The sequence below is a fragment of the Eptatretus burgeri genome, chromosome 8, assembly GCF_056783735.1.
Source record: "Eptatretus burgeri isolate ZD-2024b chromosome 8, Ebu_testis_v1, whole genome shotgun sequence".
NCBI lineage: Eukaryota > Metazoa > Chordata > Myxini > Myxiniformes > Myxinidae > Eptatretus > Eptatretus burgeri.
This window is the reverse complement of record NC_140968.1, coordinates 33,268,791-33,285,696: the sequence shown is the minus strand read 5'-3', so window position 1 is coordinate 33,285,696 and position 16,906 is coordinate 33,268,791. Positions and strand designations below refer to the sequence as shown.

The window sequence follows — 16,906 nt, the reverse complement described above, 5'->3', positions numbered from 1 at the left end:
TATTGATGCACAATATTTCAGCTTTGAACTGTATTTTTGGTTTTAACTTGTTTTCCAATGAAGAGTCCACTTGACCTTGAACTGCCGTTGCAAATTCATTTTCGGCCTTTGTCATCTAGGTACCTGTCCACATCCTTCCCAAGATCACTTAACCTGCAAACCTAATGCTGACTCATTACCCTCCAAAGCTGAACTCTCAAGGCTATTGTGAGTTCTTGTGTGCATTTCCCATCATTACAATTTCCAATGAGTGATGGTTCCTTCTTTTCCATCACGCCCTTCCTTTTTATAGCTTTGTCTTTGTTTGTTTATGGAATATTGGTGCTGCTTCATGGCAGATTGTGGGCCCAATCCAAATTATCCTGAGAAGTTGATGAACCTTTTCGTTCTGTTTTTTTTTCCCCTTCTAGAATGAAGCTCATGGAAGGGTAAGGTTAAATTGACATTGGGGTATTTGGCACAATTGTCAAAGGGATTAACCAACAAGGGAAGGAAGGAGAGAGAAAACATTGAAATCAGCAAATGAGAAGGTTATGGGGGTAACAAATATCATGTGTCAGGATGAGGGATTACATGAGGTTGTGGTGCACTACATGCTAGAATCCCTGAGAGAGAGAACAGACAAAAGAGTGAGTAGAACAGCCTCTGAAAGGTGGAGGAATAGTGTTGAGGTGTGCATTTGGTCTGAATTTTATAAGTTTAGCCAGAAGAGGTTACTGGAAGAATGCCAGGCAACTTAATGGAGTTGGAGAGGGAGCAATGTTGCATAATAGAGAGTAGAAAAAAACAAACCACCGACCTGCATGCGAGATGAAAGCAACAGAACCTGTGCTTCGGCCTCATCGTGGTTGATTCCAATAACTCTGAGAGCTTTATTTCATATAATCCAGGAATGGCACTTGTGATGCTGGAATGCCATCCCACAGGGAAGAGTTGTACGACTCCATTGAGCTATGGACAAAGGCCTTGTCGACTGACTAGCTGTAATTTTCCAAGGAACCACATGGATTGACAGAGGATGCCCAGTCTGCATGGTTAAATGTATTCACCAACTCAGAATGCTGTGGAACTCGTAAGATGGCATTGTTCCCGGCATATAATGCCGCTTGCGGTTTCTTGATGGTACAGATAATGTTGATGCGCAGAAAAGTTAAATAAATAAATGTGAGTTCCCTTCCAAGAAACTTCACCCCAAGAGAAGATCATTGGGCCGATTAAAGTTGTGCAGTGGTTGGCAATCTATGGTTTGTCTGTTTTCTCTCCTTTTCAGAATGCTGAGCATCAACCAAGGAAGCAGCAGGAACCATTTTTAGTCTTTGCTATGATGCGGCTGGGGTTCGAACTACTGACCTTTTAGATTCAGAGCAGACTCTGTGACCATTTAACCACAGAGTCTGATGATGCAGTGAAGGTGAGTTATTGCATTCTGTGGATGGTAAAACTATACCATGGGAAGTAAATGCGGGTGAGACGAGGGTGTAATGTAATGTGTTAAGTAAGGCGGTGTAAAAGAGGAGGAGGTGGGGAGAGAAAGACGAGAAATTTAGATAGATAGAGATCTGGGAAATTAATTCAGGTTGCTCAAGGTCTGATTGAATAACCATTCGGATCAGCAGCTGGGAACTCTGTCCATGTTTGAGGCTTCGACCCTTCAATGCCAGAGCCCCTCCAAGTGGAAGCTCCACCAAACAAATTATATCGATTAATCGACTTTCGGCATCATTCATGTCCCTCATTTGCCTTTATCTCTCTCTCTCTCTCTCTCTCTCTCTCTCTCTCTCTCTCTCTCTCTCTCTCTCTCTCTCTCTCTCTCTCTCTCTCTCTCTCTCTCTCTCTCTCTCTCTCTCTCTCTCTCTCTCTCTCTCTCTCTCTCTCTCTCTCTCTCTCTCTCTCTCTCTCTCTCTCTCTCTCTCTCTCTCTCTCTCTCTCTCTCTCTCTCTCTCTCTCTCTCTCTCTCTCTCTCTCTCTCTCTCTCTCTCTAAACTTCTTTCCCTTCTCTTTATACATCCATATTCCCCAAATTCTCCTTTCTCTTGTCATCCTCAGTTAATTATTTTTTCTCATCCGGTATCCTTTGGTGGATACATAATTCAAGAGTTAATCGAGCACTTGACTTGTCTTGAGAAAAACTTGGATCTCTCTATGAGCTGCCAACTCTTCGAAGGGAAACTGACAAGTTTTCAATGATCTTTGATAAGATGTACTAAACACAGACTTTTTAATTTTTTTTTTTTGGACGAAGTTATATCTGCGGTTGCATCGCTCGGCCCATTTTGTCTGACGCTTACTGTTATTCCACCCTCAGAGCACGCAGAAAATTTGATTGGTCGAGACAGCGTAAAATTTTGCTCAATTATGACTGAACTGATATTTTTGGGGAAATGAAAACGATGCGATTTGTGTTCTATGGTATTGAAGTATATAATTCGATTCAAATGAATATTTTAAGGGTTGCAGGGAAAAAAAAACCCCATTGAATCGGAAGTTTATCGCCATTGATGCACAGTCTTTTTCACCACTTTCATTTAACACGTTAAATGAGTTGTTCGTGCCTGTTGTTTGTCCTTTATGACACCCCTAAAAACAATGTTTCTTGTTTAGAAGGATTTTCAATCTTGTTTGAGTGCCAGACAGACTGAACCAATTGCTTAACCTCGTTTTGTGCTACGCGCATGGGATAATAAACAGACGACTTGTAGCAGCAACATTGACATGTGACTTCAACAGTGAACTCCTTTCAAGTGTCTTTCTTCGAAAGAATAATTAATTCCGGATCAAGAACGAAATGGAGTTAATACAGTAATTACCTCTGCAACCAGCTGTGGATGACAAAAGTAGGTGGATGAGTTGGGTAGGTGATAAGAACAAGCCAATTCGATTTTGGTTCATGTCCGGATCCAGATCTGGCCTATCAGTGAGAAAAAACGTAAACTGTTCAGCCTGGCAGAGGTATTCATTGTCTAGTTTATTCATTGTCTGTCCAATTGTGGGATAATTATTCAGGCCATGGCATACAAGGGATTAATATCGTTCTTTTTCGATCCTCGTGGAGGATCTCCATGTCTTACTCACATTGTTGTTCTTGTGGACTTTTTTGTTTCACAGCCTCCAGTTTTCATCGAAACTTCTTGAAACTTGGCGTATATATGTAAAATTACCCTGCGCAGACAGTAACCATCTCCGATTTAGAAAATTCCTCCAAGAAAAAAAAGTTATGACGTCAAAATATCTCTGCTAATGGAAATCGCCTAAAAAATTATCTCCGAAACTCGGCAAGCTTTTTGAATTCTGTTTGCAGGAATCGAACAGGGCATTAACAGAGATGAATTACCGCACATATGATACATCACTATGACGTCATATCAATTTTTATGACGCCATTCCTATTTTTTGACATTTTTTGTTTCACAACCCAGAGTTTTCATCGGATCTTCGTGAAACTTGCCATGTATATGCAGAAAGCCCACGCGCAGGCAGTAACCATCTCCGACTTTGGAAATTCTTCCTAGAAAAAAAGTTGACGTCATAATATCACCGCGAATGGAAATCGTCTATACCATTATCTCCGAAACTCTGCAAGCTGTTTGAATTTTGTTTGCGGAAATCAAGCCGGGCGTTAGCACAGATAATTTATCGCAAACCTGATACATCACAATGACGTCATATTCGTTTTTATGACGTCATCATTAAGAGGACGAGGATCTTAGCTCATTTAAACCTTGTTTAATCAGATGATAATACATTCCCAGTGAACAGGGGTTTGTTGGGAAGACAAAAGTGATTGAAAAGCATTCACTCCCGAAGTAAACCGCGCTATACCACATCCAAGGCTAAATTGAGTTCAGGTCCATACACCTTTGGTGGTAATTATTTTTTGAATCTGATACTGATCTTTGGTCAGTGTGATTTGAATTCGATTCCAATTTGTAATTTGTACACAATCAAGTTGATGGGAACACGACAGTGGTGACGTCATAAATGGAATGAAATTTGAAAAGATTCGTACCGAATGCCAGCGGCAATGCAGCGACGAAGCAGCAGCGCAAGGCGTACACTATTCTGGGTAAAACTCCAGGTAAGTGTGGCGTCTCGAAGGGCAGCACCTTCGCGCAGGTGTACAGCAAGCAGGGTGCGAGGATCATGGCTAGGAGTGCCGCCACCAAGGTGTGTGCACGACCACGTTGGCAACGTCCGGCACACCAGCCATGGTCTACTTTCTCAATGTGCTGCACCCCTTCATCTCTGGTGAATCCCTGAGAAATCGGTTCGATGCTCTCTGCTTCCAATGAACTCGAGGACGTGGGTTGCACCGACCTCCTCGGATTACCTTGTGGCCAGCGAGTGTCCCGAGGAGTACTGGCCCTCAGTTTCTTCATCTGCATTGGCAGCTCCTGCATTAAGGACAGGTCGGGGAATGGTGGTGGGGCCCAACGATCCACATCCCCAGGGCTTCGATCTGAAGATCCCCCTTCAGAGTCGGGTGGTTTCCCACTATCTGAGCTCCCTTGCTCACCATCATATGCTAAACTGTGTTGTCCTTTTTCTGAACGAGGTTCGATGTCGATAATGAATGCCTTATCAGGAGATGGTGGTGGTGATGGAGAGCAAAGCAAGGGCCAGGGAGAGGTGGTGGTGTGTTGAGGAGGAAAGTTGTTTGCTCTCGCTGGGATGAAACGCACCGCATGTGTTGGTGGTTGCGCTGCGGTCGCGGGTGGTGTCGCCGGTGGGAAAAGTGGATCTCCTAATCCCTGGAGCTGGTTAATAATGTTGTTGAGAGATTCCTGCATCTTGCTCAAGTCGTCATCTTCTTGTTTCTGTGACATCACACTTGGTGGAAAACAAGGAGAGTGTGAAAAGAAGTTTAAACTTGCATCAAAGTGAAAACCGCTTATTTCAGGCGATTCCAAAAATCGGATTCATTTCTCAAAGTAGACAAAACAAAAAGGGGGACGAGGTTATTGGAGAAATAGGAGGACTGATGGGAAGCTTCGGAGGACATGGATCGACGTGGTACTGCATTACAAGTGAAAACAAATAAAAGGAAACGCTGTACAGTGTACAACAAGACCGGAGAGGATGTGCAAGCAATAAAAGTTTAAAGGCAAAAAGTGCATGAAATTAAATAATAAATGAGGAGGTCAGAGTGAACAGCAAGATGATGACTCGTGGTTGAAAAGAGAACATCGGAGGATGGATTGTTGATGGAAATGATACAAAAAGAGAGTTCAGGAATGTTTCGGATCAAATCAAGAACGGTATAAAGAGACACACCTGTGATACCTCCACGAGTCCTCACTTGTTCTGGCGGCGAGGAAAGGGCAGGCTCGCCGGTGTGAGGCACACGGTTTCCAAAAAAAAGTAAATCCTCAAGGAAAAGCAGAGGAGGATGCAGAAGGCGTGGAGGAAGGTATTCGTGTTTGTGTCTTGGCAAAACCCCGAGCCTCGTCTGCCAGCCCTCTGCTCTCGCTCAGTCCCACCCTGCCAACCATGAGGGGCTGCCCCACACTGGGGGACTGTTCATCCAAAACAGCCATTAATTCCTCTCTACCAATCATTTCCTACTGTACATATCATTCCTGCATGGTTTGCCTGTGTCAAGGATGGAATATATATATATATATATATATATATATATATATATATATATATATATATATATATGTTAGGATTATATACATTTTTAAAAAAGAGAGGCACATCCAACCATAAAGGTAACTATAGATCTACTCTGCTAGTTTAAGTATTATAAGCAAGAGCAGATCCTGTCTCAAGCTATTACCGGGGGTCTGTTTAGTTACATGCCTGGTGTTGGCTTCATGGTTAGGGTTGTGGGTCTGGGATCCTCAGATCCTGAGTTCAAATATTCCTGTGCTGTTGAATTAATACCAGGTGGGGTTGACTCTGCCTGTCATCCTTCCTGGGTCGGCAAAATGAGTGCCAGCTTGCTGGTATCCTGTGTCGGAGTGGCGACCCGTCCAGGATTGTGCCCAATAGCCAAGGAGACTGCTTAGGCAGCACCAACGATCTCCACAGTGTATGATCCTGGTGGATGGATGGATAGATGGATGGTTGGATGGTTGGATGGTTTAGTTACCAAGCAGCTCGCTCGTGCTTGTCAAGCCAGCCGTTCCTTTTCAATGGGTTTGAATGGAGTGCTTGCTTGAATGATTATGCCACATTTACTTGGTGAGTGCTCTTCAAGAAAATTGGTACTGAACATACCCCAAGGTGTACACTCTTACTTATTAGTAGCTTGTCTGGAATTTACATTACAGATAAGGTGTTGTCATCATGCTCCGTCCATCCATCCGTTTCCTTTTTTTGACTTCTCTTGCCAAAACCGCTGGGCCGATCCGGATGAAATTTTGTAGCAACGTTCCTCTCCTGACTGGTAACAGGAACTGCAAAGCTCGTTCCAGTCCCATGAATTTAAATAGGTCAAAATGGTCGACTTAGTAAATTTCTTCAAAAATCTTCTTCTCCAGACCCAGCAGTCGGAATGCCACCAAATTTATATTAAAACATTAGGCCCCTTGGCAGGGAAGTCAAATTCCGATCATGTGACCGGAAGTATGTCAAAATGGCAGACTTGGTCAATTTTTGGGAAAATCACATTAATTCCTCCATAAAATCCTCTTCTCCAGACCCACCCATCAGAATGATACCAAATTTGGGTTACAACATTAGGACAGGGTCGTGATGTTAAATTGGGGAGGGCATGCCGATCGCATGACCAGAAATGTGTCAAAATGGCAGACTTGGTCAATTTTTGGGAAAATCTCATTAATTCCTCCATAAAATCCTCTTCTCCAGACCCACCCATCAGAATGATACCAAATTTGGGTTACAACATTAGGACAGGGTCGTGATGTTAAATTGCGAAGGCCATGCCGATCACATGACCGGAAATGTGTCAAAATGGCCGACTTGGTCAACTTTTGGGGAAAATCACATCAATTCCTTCAAAAATCTTTCTCACCAGACCCACAAGTCAGAATTCTACCAAATTTGGGTTACATCAAAAGGCCAGGGCTCGGATAAGCTACAGATCCAGTGGTCCTACTTTTTTTTAAAGTAGCAGAGTACACACCCTGTGGACGATCTTGTTCCAAACATTCAGCACGTTCTTCTGACATGTACCTTCATTGGGCGGTGTATAGGCAAGTGACTGCTGCCTCAATCGCTCCCGAAAATAAAATAAAAAATTTACCCAGGTTACATGTACATGAAGCAAAACCATACCTACTGATTAATATTCAAAACACTTCACTGTACTGGAAAACGTGGGGACAGGAATACTGGACTGTCCGTAAATGGTGGAGACTTGTAATACCCTCCACCACCTGGAGGCGGCGCTACACGAAACACATTTACATAGAGAATTTGCGTTCCTGGCCCTCCCGCCAAGACTACCGGCAAAGATAAAAACATCCCTATAGTCTATACATCAATTGGGGTCATGCTCATCCAATGTAACAAGTCTGGATGGAATCGGCCCAGAGCTGCAGGAGTAGTAGCAAAGACACACACATAAACACCGGTCCGTGAAGACTAGCAAGGGTTCACAGAGTGTATCGAGATACCTTTTTTGGGTTGTATGCGCCTTTCTTAAAATAAAAAAAACAACAAAACAACACAACATGTCGATATTCTGATTGTGACATACCATTATGATTAGGGATGAGTGTGCGTACCCCTGGGGATGAGAGACGCTCACCGAAGGAGTTTCTTGGAAAGGATGACTGACATTGGGGGCTGTGCCTGGTGTTGGCTTAGTGGTTCGGGTGGCTGACTTGGGATCCTAAGAAATCCTGAGGGATCCTAAGGGATCCTAGGGGATCGTAGGGGATCCTAAGGAATCCTCTGGGATCCTAAGGGATCGTAGGGGATCCTAAGGAATCCTGAGCGATGCTAAGGGATCGTAGGGGATCCTGAGGGATCCTAAGGAATCCTAGAGGATCCTAAGGGATCCTAGGTTCCCCCGTTGGCCACTGAATTAATACCAGGTGGGGTTGACTCAGCCTGTCATCCTTCCGAGGTTGGCAAAATGGGTACCAGTGTACTGGTATATGGGACACTGCATCAGCGGCAGTCGTGCTTCCAGAAAATGATGCAACCAGCAGCCATAAGTCTGTACTCGAAAGAAAAAGAGAGACCGGGGGCTTTGCCATTGCCTTCCCAGCAGTGGTTCGTGAAGGAATCTGGAATGTGTTCATGGTGCTTGTGAGCCTGTCAGGATGGCCTCGAAGTTCGGACAAGCTGTCTCGCCTGGCTGGGTTCGAATCCAGGCCCAGCTATAAACCGTCATCCCTGCGGTGTTTCACGCAGACAGGGTGATCGATTCATCGGTGTGCCGTCCCTCAGACTCGGATGGACGTTAAACGAGTCCCGTCTGTCGGCATTAGTTGGTGGACGTTGAATATCCCACGTTCTGCTTCATGAAGAACAGGCGAGCCATCACCGGCACCCTAAACTAATTACAAATTCCTGTCCCCTAACTATATCTTAGTCGAACATTAGGTCTGGCCAGCTGCTTCGTGAAAGACTTGGGCAATTAAAACACTTTCCCCATCCATGAACCCCCACAAAAACATAGGATGAGAGATTGATGGGGAAAAGAAGAAGAAGAAAAGGAAAAAGAAGAGAAGGAAGAAGAAGAAAAGGAAGAAGAAGAAAAGGAAGAAGAATAAAAGAAGGAAGAAGAAAAGGAAGAAAAAAAGGAAGAAGAAAAGGAAGAAGAAGAAAAGGAAGAAGAAGAAGAAAAGGAAGAATAAGAAGAAAACGAAGAAGAAGAAGAAAAGGAAGAAGAAGAAGAAAAGGAAGAATAAGAAGAAAAGGAAGAAGAAGAAAAGGAAGAAGAAGAAAACGAAGAAGAAGAAGGAGAAAAGGAAGAAGAAGAAGAAAACGAAGAAGAAGAAGAAAAGGAAGAAAAGAAGAAAACGAAGAAGAAGAAAAGGAAGAAGAAGAAGCCTCCTTGAGAAATGACGACACTTTCTCGTCGCTCATCCGAGCAAGCACGGGAAATTCGACTCAGATCATGCTGATCGGAGCCTCATCTCTTCAGCCTCATCTTTCCCTCAAATCCAGTTGGAGAGAATGATTTCCTGAAGTTGTGAACGCTATTGAATGATCTCCGCCATTTCTGACACTCGGCCGACTCTCTCCGACTGAATCGAAGCTCTTACCGTTTCCAAGGTAACGGCTGTTTTACCCGCGAAACTGTTCGCATTTCTCGTCCATGATCCTGGGCTCAAAAATGTTGGATTTAACGATCAAACTGAGGGATTAAAAGCCTCGATTGTTTTCAGTTCGCCTGTGACGTCTGAACTGTCCGGAGTCATGTGATGGACGTGCGAGATTCCCAGCAAATGCTATTTTGGGGTTCAGCTATTCTTGGAAGCTTGGTCAGTTAATTTATTGTCTGTCTCCTTTTAGAGTCCGACATTTATAAAGTGTCCTCGTACAAATCGCAATAACTGTGGAAACTAGAGAGTTCATCGAAGAAGTTACCCCGTGCAGTGTTCAGGTCGATACTTCATTTTAATAAAACCAGTTGGTGCAAAAATAAATAAATAAATAAATAAAAACTTTCAAACCACGTGCCAGAAACAACAACCACACAGTCCGTTCCTTCGCTCTCGCGTGCCCATACGTGCGTGGCCTTACGTGCAAAAAAAAATTTCAAACAACAACACAGGCCGTTCCTTCGCTCTCGCGTGCCTGTACGTGCGTGGCCTTACGTGCAAAAAAAAACAACTTTCAAACAACCACACAGGCCGTTCCTTCACTCTCGTGTGCCCGTACGTGCGTGTGCGTGGCCCAGAAGTTCGCACATCGCAGTTACAATTATTCGCAATTTAGTTTTAATGGCCAATTATTCAATTAGTGCCAACGTATTTTGCCTTTTCGCAATGTCGTCGCAAGGAAAAACACAAAGAGAAGAGAAGAGAAAAAAAAATGTTCATGCAAAAAAAAATAAAAAAATAACTTCCTGCTTCGGAGCATAACAGCTCACTCTGATGATACCGAAATTTATGCATCGTCTAATATGAAAACGATCATAACTTGGGGCATTGTGTTTATCTATAAATGCGCATAAGAAATCGAGAAATTATTCGAATACACGAAGTCATCACTCTCCGGAAGTCCGTACGTTGTAACCCGTAATGGGGAACGTGACTGAGGTTCCCTTCCCCCATCGGCCACGCCCACACAGCAACGTGTCTTGTCATTGGTTGGTAAATAAATGGCCATAACTTGGGAAGCACTTGTCCGATTAATGTTAAACCTTGAAAAGGCACATCCTCAGGTCCCCAGTAATATATCTGGCAAGTTTCAATTAGATCGGACCAGTGGTTGTCGAGAAACAGCGGTCACACACACACACACACACACACACACACACACACACACACACACACACACACACACACACACACACACACACACACACACACACACACACACACACACACACACACACACACACTGCTGGAATTATAGATAGATAATAATGATTTTAAAGATCGTTTCCGGAAAAATTCCGGAAGTTTAGCACCATTGAAGCAGTCTTATACACCACCCTTATTACCCTCGCCGGTGGAGAGGATATTGCATTTCGGTCCGTTTGTTAATTGCCGGAATCCTTGGGATTTTGGCAATTATGTTGGTCGGTTGTATGTGTCATTCTGTTTGTGTATCTGTCTGTCTGTTTGTTTGTGTGTTTGTTTACCCTGTAGCAGCCACACCGTTTCAGCGATCATGACCAAACTGGATACAGACGTCGGCCATGGTCCAACATAGACACTTGTCGTTTTTGGTGAATCTAGGTAAAAGGTCAAGGTCACCGAAAAACCGAAATTCTTATTTTTCGCAATAACGTCCGCTAAAATGGTCGTATCGACTTCAAACCAAATCCAAAATGTGCATCTTCCAATTCTGCATCCAAGTATATGTCTCATTGGGGTGTCACACCAACACCCTTCTTAGCAGTCGGGGGTCGAATGTCAAGGGGTCGGGTCAAAACTTTCAAATTGCGATAAAAACGTCATTTCGATCCCGGTTGACTTCCAATTTGGCATGTGGTATCTTGGTATGAGTGTCCTATTATTTGCCAAAAATGATGAAATTTGGTTCAGCCACTTCTGGTTACCAGTGGCAACAAAGTTCCCTAATGATAAACAAATGCAAATTTTCAGATTTTTTAAAAGTTTGACAGTTTCCACAATTGTGCAGATTTGTTCAATATTTGCACCAATGTAGGCAATGGCACTGGCTACTAATGTGTTAAGTTTGGTTGACCTTCAATCAAGGTCAATGTCAAGGTCGACTATAAACCGTGAATCGTTATTCTTGTCATAACGTACTCAAAAATGGTCGTATCGACTTCAAACTAGGCTTAAAATGTTCACAATTCATCTCTCTAATTATGAATCCTGGAGATATGACAAAGTTATTCCGGCAATTCCTTGCTCAATGAGCAATTTCATTTGTTTGTTTGTTTCTTTGTCCACACAGAACTTTCGTGTTTTTCTCCGCAACCGCTTGTCAGATTGAATCAAAATTTTCCCCACTGGTGCGACTTGTTATGTGGAATGTTTTAATGACAATTATGATGTCATACGTTATGTGGTGTGGCAGTCATGCTGGAAAAACAGATAAACTTTGGACCTCTGTATCTCTGAAACCATGCCAAGAAAAAAAATTCAAACTTGGGATATCACAAATACTCCTCATGGGGAATGAGTGTGATTTTTTAAAATGACATCATGGGTGCCTTCTTTATGATGTCATAATTGCATATGTAGAATGCTACATCCGATCAGTATGAAATTTTTGAGTCAGCTAGCGATAAAAAAAATGGTGCACTAAAAATATTTTGACAACATCGTCGACCATGTGATTCGATCGTCATCGTCGGTCATCTGTCACCCAGCCATAAATAGGATGTGGGCTTATCGTTGAATGCTCTTGTGCATTCAAAGTGAGTGAATTTGACGTAGGGAACACAAGCAATAGATTGTGTAAATCAGTGTGTTGTGGCTGGTGCGTCCAGGGAAACTCCGCTGCTTGGTCCGCTTGTCAGCCCTTCGCTGCACCACATTCACCAGCCCATTCATCCTCGCAGGTTCAGTATTTGTACACAAGCTCTCAACCCTTTATTCTCATAGCTTATATGGCCCATGGAGGGGGGGCAGTGGTTTGGGGTCTGAGCAGCACCTCCCCGTACTCTTGAGTGCTGCTTGAGCTTCTTGGATGGTTGCTTCTCCATTGATCTGTCTTGTATCCATGTGATCCTCATTGGGTGAGCTCAGCTCCTGCAGCGCCACAGCCAACCAAGTTGGGGGCATTGATGGTCGATGTTGTCATTCGAGGCTCACCCATCAGCTGGTGTGTGGGTCTGCACTGCTTTATTATGTTGTTGGTTGATTGGATTTGTAATGGTGATTTTGTAATGTGGGTTTTGCTGGTGTTGGTTGCAATATTGAGTGCAATGTTGAGCGGTGCAAAGTGTGCATGGATGCGTTGCAGAAGGAGAGAGAGAGAGAGAGAGAGAGAGAGAGAGAGAGAGAGAGAGAGAGTGAGAGAGAGAGAGAGAGAGAGAGAGAGAGAGAGAGAGAGAGAGAGAGAGAGAGAGAGAGAGAGAGAGAGAGAGAGAGAGAGAGAGAGAGACAGAGACAGAGACAGAGACAGAGAGAGAGAGAGAGAGAGAGAGAGAGAGAGACAGAGACAGAGACAGAGACAGAGACAGAGACAGAGACAGAGACAGAGACAGAGACAGAGACAGAGACAGAGAGAAAGAAAGAAGATTTTTATGTAGAAGAATCCCAAAGCAGTTCAAATCTTCTTCATGCACAAATACAACACATTTCCCTTTCCACTGATATGAGGGGAGAGATAATTTAGGAAGACAAAATACTACAGATATTGTTACGGATTTGGAAGCCTCTTGCACACAGTCAGCAGTCCCAAAGTTTAGTTATTTCGTTAAGCATATGGGTATAGTTAGAATCCATTTCCTGTGTCTAACGGGAATTTCGTGTGTGCGCTACGAGTTATTTTTTAGTTAGGTTTTTTTTACAACAACAACAACAACAACAGCAGCACCGTCGCCTCGCTCCACCGATGCCATATGAGTGGCGTCCGTCGCTCTATCCCTCGTCCCTGGTGCTTGGTGCTGCGTTCAGGCAGTGGGTTTGAGTCCCACCACTGGACAAGCTCGACAAGACTGCACAGGTGCAAGTGCAGACTCTTGCCCTCAGCTCACCTTCCCTCCCGAGCTGAAGGGCCAAATAAAGGCCGCGGCCACCATTTCTTTTGGGTGTGTGCGTGTGTGTCTGTGGGCCAAGTCTATAAGTAGCAATTGTTTAAGTCCCTTGTACATTACTTGCATTTCTTCTTGATAGTCGGTTTAACTCTGCTCTTTTTGTGCTCCCCTGCCCCATTATAAATAAACCCCGATTGTTCAATGTACCAGCTCGTTGTCTGTCACTTTCTTTCATTGGTTTAGCATGGTGCGTATTGGGAATTAGGGAGGCCTTGTTGCTGTAATTGTTCATTTGGACCGACGGATCTTGGTAATCTCCACTCGGCTTACACCCGGATCAGGCTTGGTAAATGGCCCGTTCCGCCGAGGTCCATCGAGGGTGTGGTTTTCCCCAGTAGTTAGACGATGTGGGTACTTAGGTATACTGAAATTAGGCAATTAACCCCACCCCACGCCGTCGAAATATTGGTGACCACGGTCCGCAAAGGAACCCGTGACCTTTGGAGTTGTCCGAAGATTACGACCTGCCATTCCGGGTGTTCGGTGGGAGACGGCTCTATTGCTCCACCTGGCGGCCGTTCCTCGCCACCGACCCCCGGCCCACAACAATATTACTACACGAGGGCTCCCTTATGTGTTGGTATGTGTCTCCCCAGGGTTGCTAAAAATCTTAACAATATATTTACAAGGCAAAAAGACATTCCCATTACCCCATACGTGCACATAACCGCCCTCGGATGTCTTATCAATCAACTTAGCATTTTAACATATGGGCCCAGCATTCATCCAAGACAATAAGAAAGAGATACAAGTGAGGGGGAAAGAGAGAGATGGGGTCTTGGTCACACCCTGCCGCACCTGGTGACAGTCCAATTGTCTCTGACACAATGTCTCGAGTACACGAGTCCCTTTGTCCCAGCGTGTATTGCTGGCCTCACACAGCATGTCCTCTCATCGCCTTGTCTCCTCACATGTGTCTCCATTCCAACACATCCTGTTTGCACACACCAAGAAATGCAACCCGAGCAGCGCATATACCCAGGAAATTAGTATAAATGGATCGTGCAACCAGAGGTGTGAAAATTACTACTTTGCACAAATAAAAAGGGACAAGCAAGAGCATTGTTTTTCTACAAGAGCAAGACTCATGGGAGAACAAGTTTGAACGGAAAGTGGGGTAACGGGGCCACAGTTGGGTGCAATCAGCAAGGGATGAACAAACAGGAAAATAAGAAAGAGAGGTTGGGTGGAAACACTGAAACCAGCAAGGAAGAGGGTGGGGTAAGGAAGGGTTACTGGAGGTAATAAAGATCATGGGTCAGGATGTGGGATTGCACAAGGCGGCGGTGCACTACCTGCTTGAAGCCCTGGAGAGAAGAGTGGGAAAGAACAGCCTGTAGAAGGAGGTTCCATAGAAAGAATAAAGGTTCTGGGAAGTGAAAGAAAAAGAAGAGGTGAGGTGTGCAGTCAGCCTGGATTTTGGAGGTTTGACAAGGAGGGGCTTATTGGAAGAACATGTGCATCCTTGAGTTGCTGGAGAAGGTCGCAGGTCTCCATTGAGCTGGCACCTCTCTTACGCCATGCATTTGAGATGGGAAGTGATGCAACTATCTTGGAGATAAATGCAAGATCAAGGAAAAAAGTGTCCGATTGCGATATTTCTCAGAAGGTGAGTCAGTAACCATGCAGTGCCAGTCATGACAGTTGTTACAGACACATTTGGTTTCACAACATCCCTTTTGTGAGATTTCATCCCCTGCCACTGTTCTTTCAGCTGCTCTGTCATGAGTTCTCTGACGTCAGGCTCATCTTGCTGTTACAAATGACTTCACGAGACTTCAATCTGCTTGACACACACACATCACACACAGACTATGGCTTTGAGGTATGCACACTTTCCTCCAAGCTGTCTAGCCTGGGTCGGGTGATAGACTGTCAGCCCGGTGTTTCACAGTCGGGGTGATTCATCAGTGGGTGTCCCTCGGATAGGCGTTAAACTGGAATCCCGTCTGCCAGCATTTGTTGGTTGACGTTATCCGTATATATGCACCATTCGTATCGATACCACATCTACTTTTGCCTTTAACGGAAGAGCTGTTACTGCTAAACTTCCAGATTTATTGTGTACTGAATTGGAAATTGGAATTACCGGATGGTGGATGTTTCAGCTTATAAACGAAGAGGACAAACTTAAGCTTGCCATGTTTTTCACATTATGGAAATGATGAGTGGGTGGAACATCACGTGTTACCTCGATGCACTAATAAGGATGCTCAGAGTTGTTGGAGGAGTCTCATGCTCGACGACTAACCCCAAACTCCCCCGGTCCAAAAGCCCCCGACCGCAGGAGATCCTGTTTCCGTTTTGGATGAAATGCATTCTTCTGGAACGCGAACAATGGCACAAGTTCATAAAGTTGATGTTTAGAAATTAAAATTTGTTCAGTTTAGTCATAATACTCCACCCTGGTGTCGGCCAAGCCATGCAAACAATACTACCCACTCCGTCTGTCTCCACATTGCATGGCCTATGTGCCAAGAAATGTATAGATGCCCACTTTGGCAGCTCCACAGTCGAGCAAGATCGCCCATTAGGTGTTGGCGAGGTGTTTGTACAATGCACTCGTTGTTTCTCCCTTACATGACTCAAAGCACAGCAGGTTTGCAGGGAAAGGGATGAAAAGTGAGTGCAGAGCCAAAGGCTAATGGTTGTTCGATTTACATAAAAACTAACCGGTTGTTATTTTCAGGTCGACGTCTACGAGACTTGCATTGAGTATTTCGTCATGGAACTTTGAAATAAACAGGATTTATTTTTTAGCCATGGTATACCAGCTCAAAGGATCACTCTTTTCCAAAGGATGCCATTGTTATCCTTAAAATGTGGACTTGTGTTCACCTGTTTGGCATCCCAGCCTGAACGTGATGGTTAATGGTTCGGAGATCTAAGGTTCAAATCTCACAAACTGTGTCCATTTGTTCTTTGTCTACTAAAGACTGTGTCACCTCCGTCATCGAAGGTGGATAAAGGTTATGTTTTCACCACTATTTGTTTGTCTCTATGTTTGCGAGCAGGATACCTCAAAAATTTATGGATGGATTCAGACTAAACTTGGTGGACAGGTTTTGGTGTGTGACAAGGAAGAACTGATTAGATTTTGGTGAAGATCCAGATCCGGCTACTCAAAATTTTAAAATGATTCTTCACCAATGAGAGACAGGGCCAGAAACGATACGCAGTATAGCATGATATCTCAAACAGTTGTGGACCGCTTATGACAAAACTTGGGGGATGATTTATATAGTTGACAAGAACAAGCTGATTAGATTCTGGTTTAGGTCCAGATGCAGATCCGGCCTATCAGTGTGATTAAAAAAAACATAGACCGTTCAGCCTGGTGAAGGTATGCGCTCTACCGAGCGCCGTTCTTGTTCTGCATGTGATTTATATACAATCCCTTCCATGTGCCTTAGATAGCATAAAAAAAGTCCACAGGGAGATTCAGACCCCTCAGCCAAAGAATGCCATGTACATATTTCACCAAATAATCTCATTGCTTGTGTTGCAGAATGTAAAATAGTTCCAGCATCATCAAAAATTCGGCCCGGATTGAGAAAACTCACTGATTATGGAAATTAC

At 44.1% G+C, this 16,906-nt stretch overlaps 2 protein-coding genes and 1 long non-coding RNA gene across 3 annotated transcripts in view; 2 read left to right on the top strand and 1 right to left on the bottom strand.

Moving 5' to 3' along the window:
- LOC147021478 (uncharacterized) overlaps positions 1–1,774 on the top strand; it is a 12,013-nt gene extending 10,239 nt beyond the window's left edge. The window contains exons 2-3 of the long non-coding RNA XR_015060806.1: positions 120–207; positions 1,271–1,774. This is a non-coding gene — a long non-coding RNA (uncharacterized LOC147021478). The remainder of the gene's footprint in view (positions 1–119; positions 208–1,270) is intronic.
- The window catches only part of LOC147021477 (uncharacterized), a 23,267-nt gene extending 17,810 nt beyond the window's left edge, over positions 1–5,457 (bottom strand). Inside the window, exons 1-2 of the mRNA XM_085891448.1 lie at positions 5,272–5,457; positions 4,007–4,827 (exon numbers count right to left, since the gene is read on the bottom strand). Of these exons, the coding sequence (XP_085747574.1) occupies positions 4,007–4,823 (817 nt within the window). The 5' untranslated portion in view covers positions 4,824–4,827; positions 5,272–5,457. The remainder of the gene's footprint in view (positions 1–4,006; positions 4,828–5,271) is intronic.
- Positions 5,458–8,927: 3,470 nt separating this feature from the next.
- Positions 8,928–16,906, top strand: part of LOC147021476 (uncharacterized) — a 70,288-nt gene continuing 62,309 nt past the window's right edge. The window contains exon 1 of the mRNA XM_085891445.1: positions 8,928–9,195. The gene's annotated coding sequence lies outside the window, so the exon portion shown is untranslated. The remainder of the gene's footprint in view (positions 9,196–16,906) is intronic.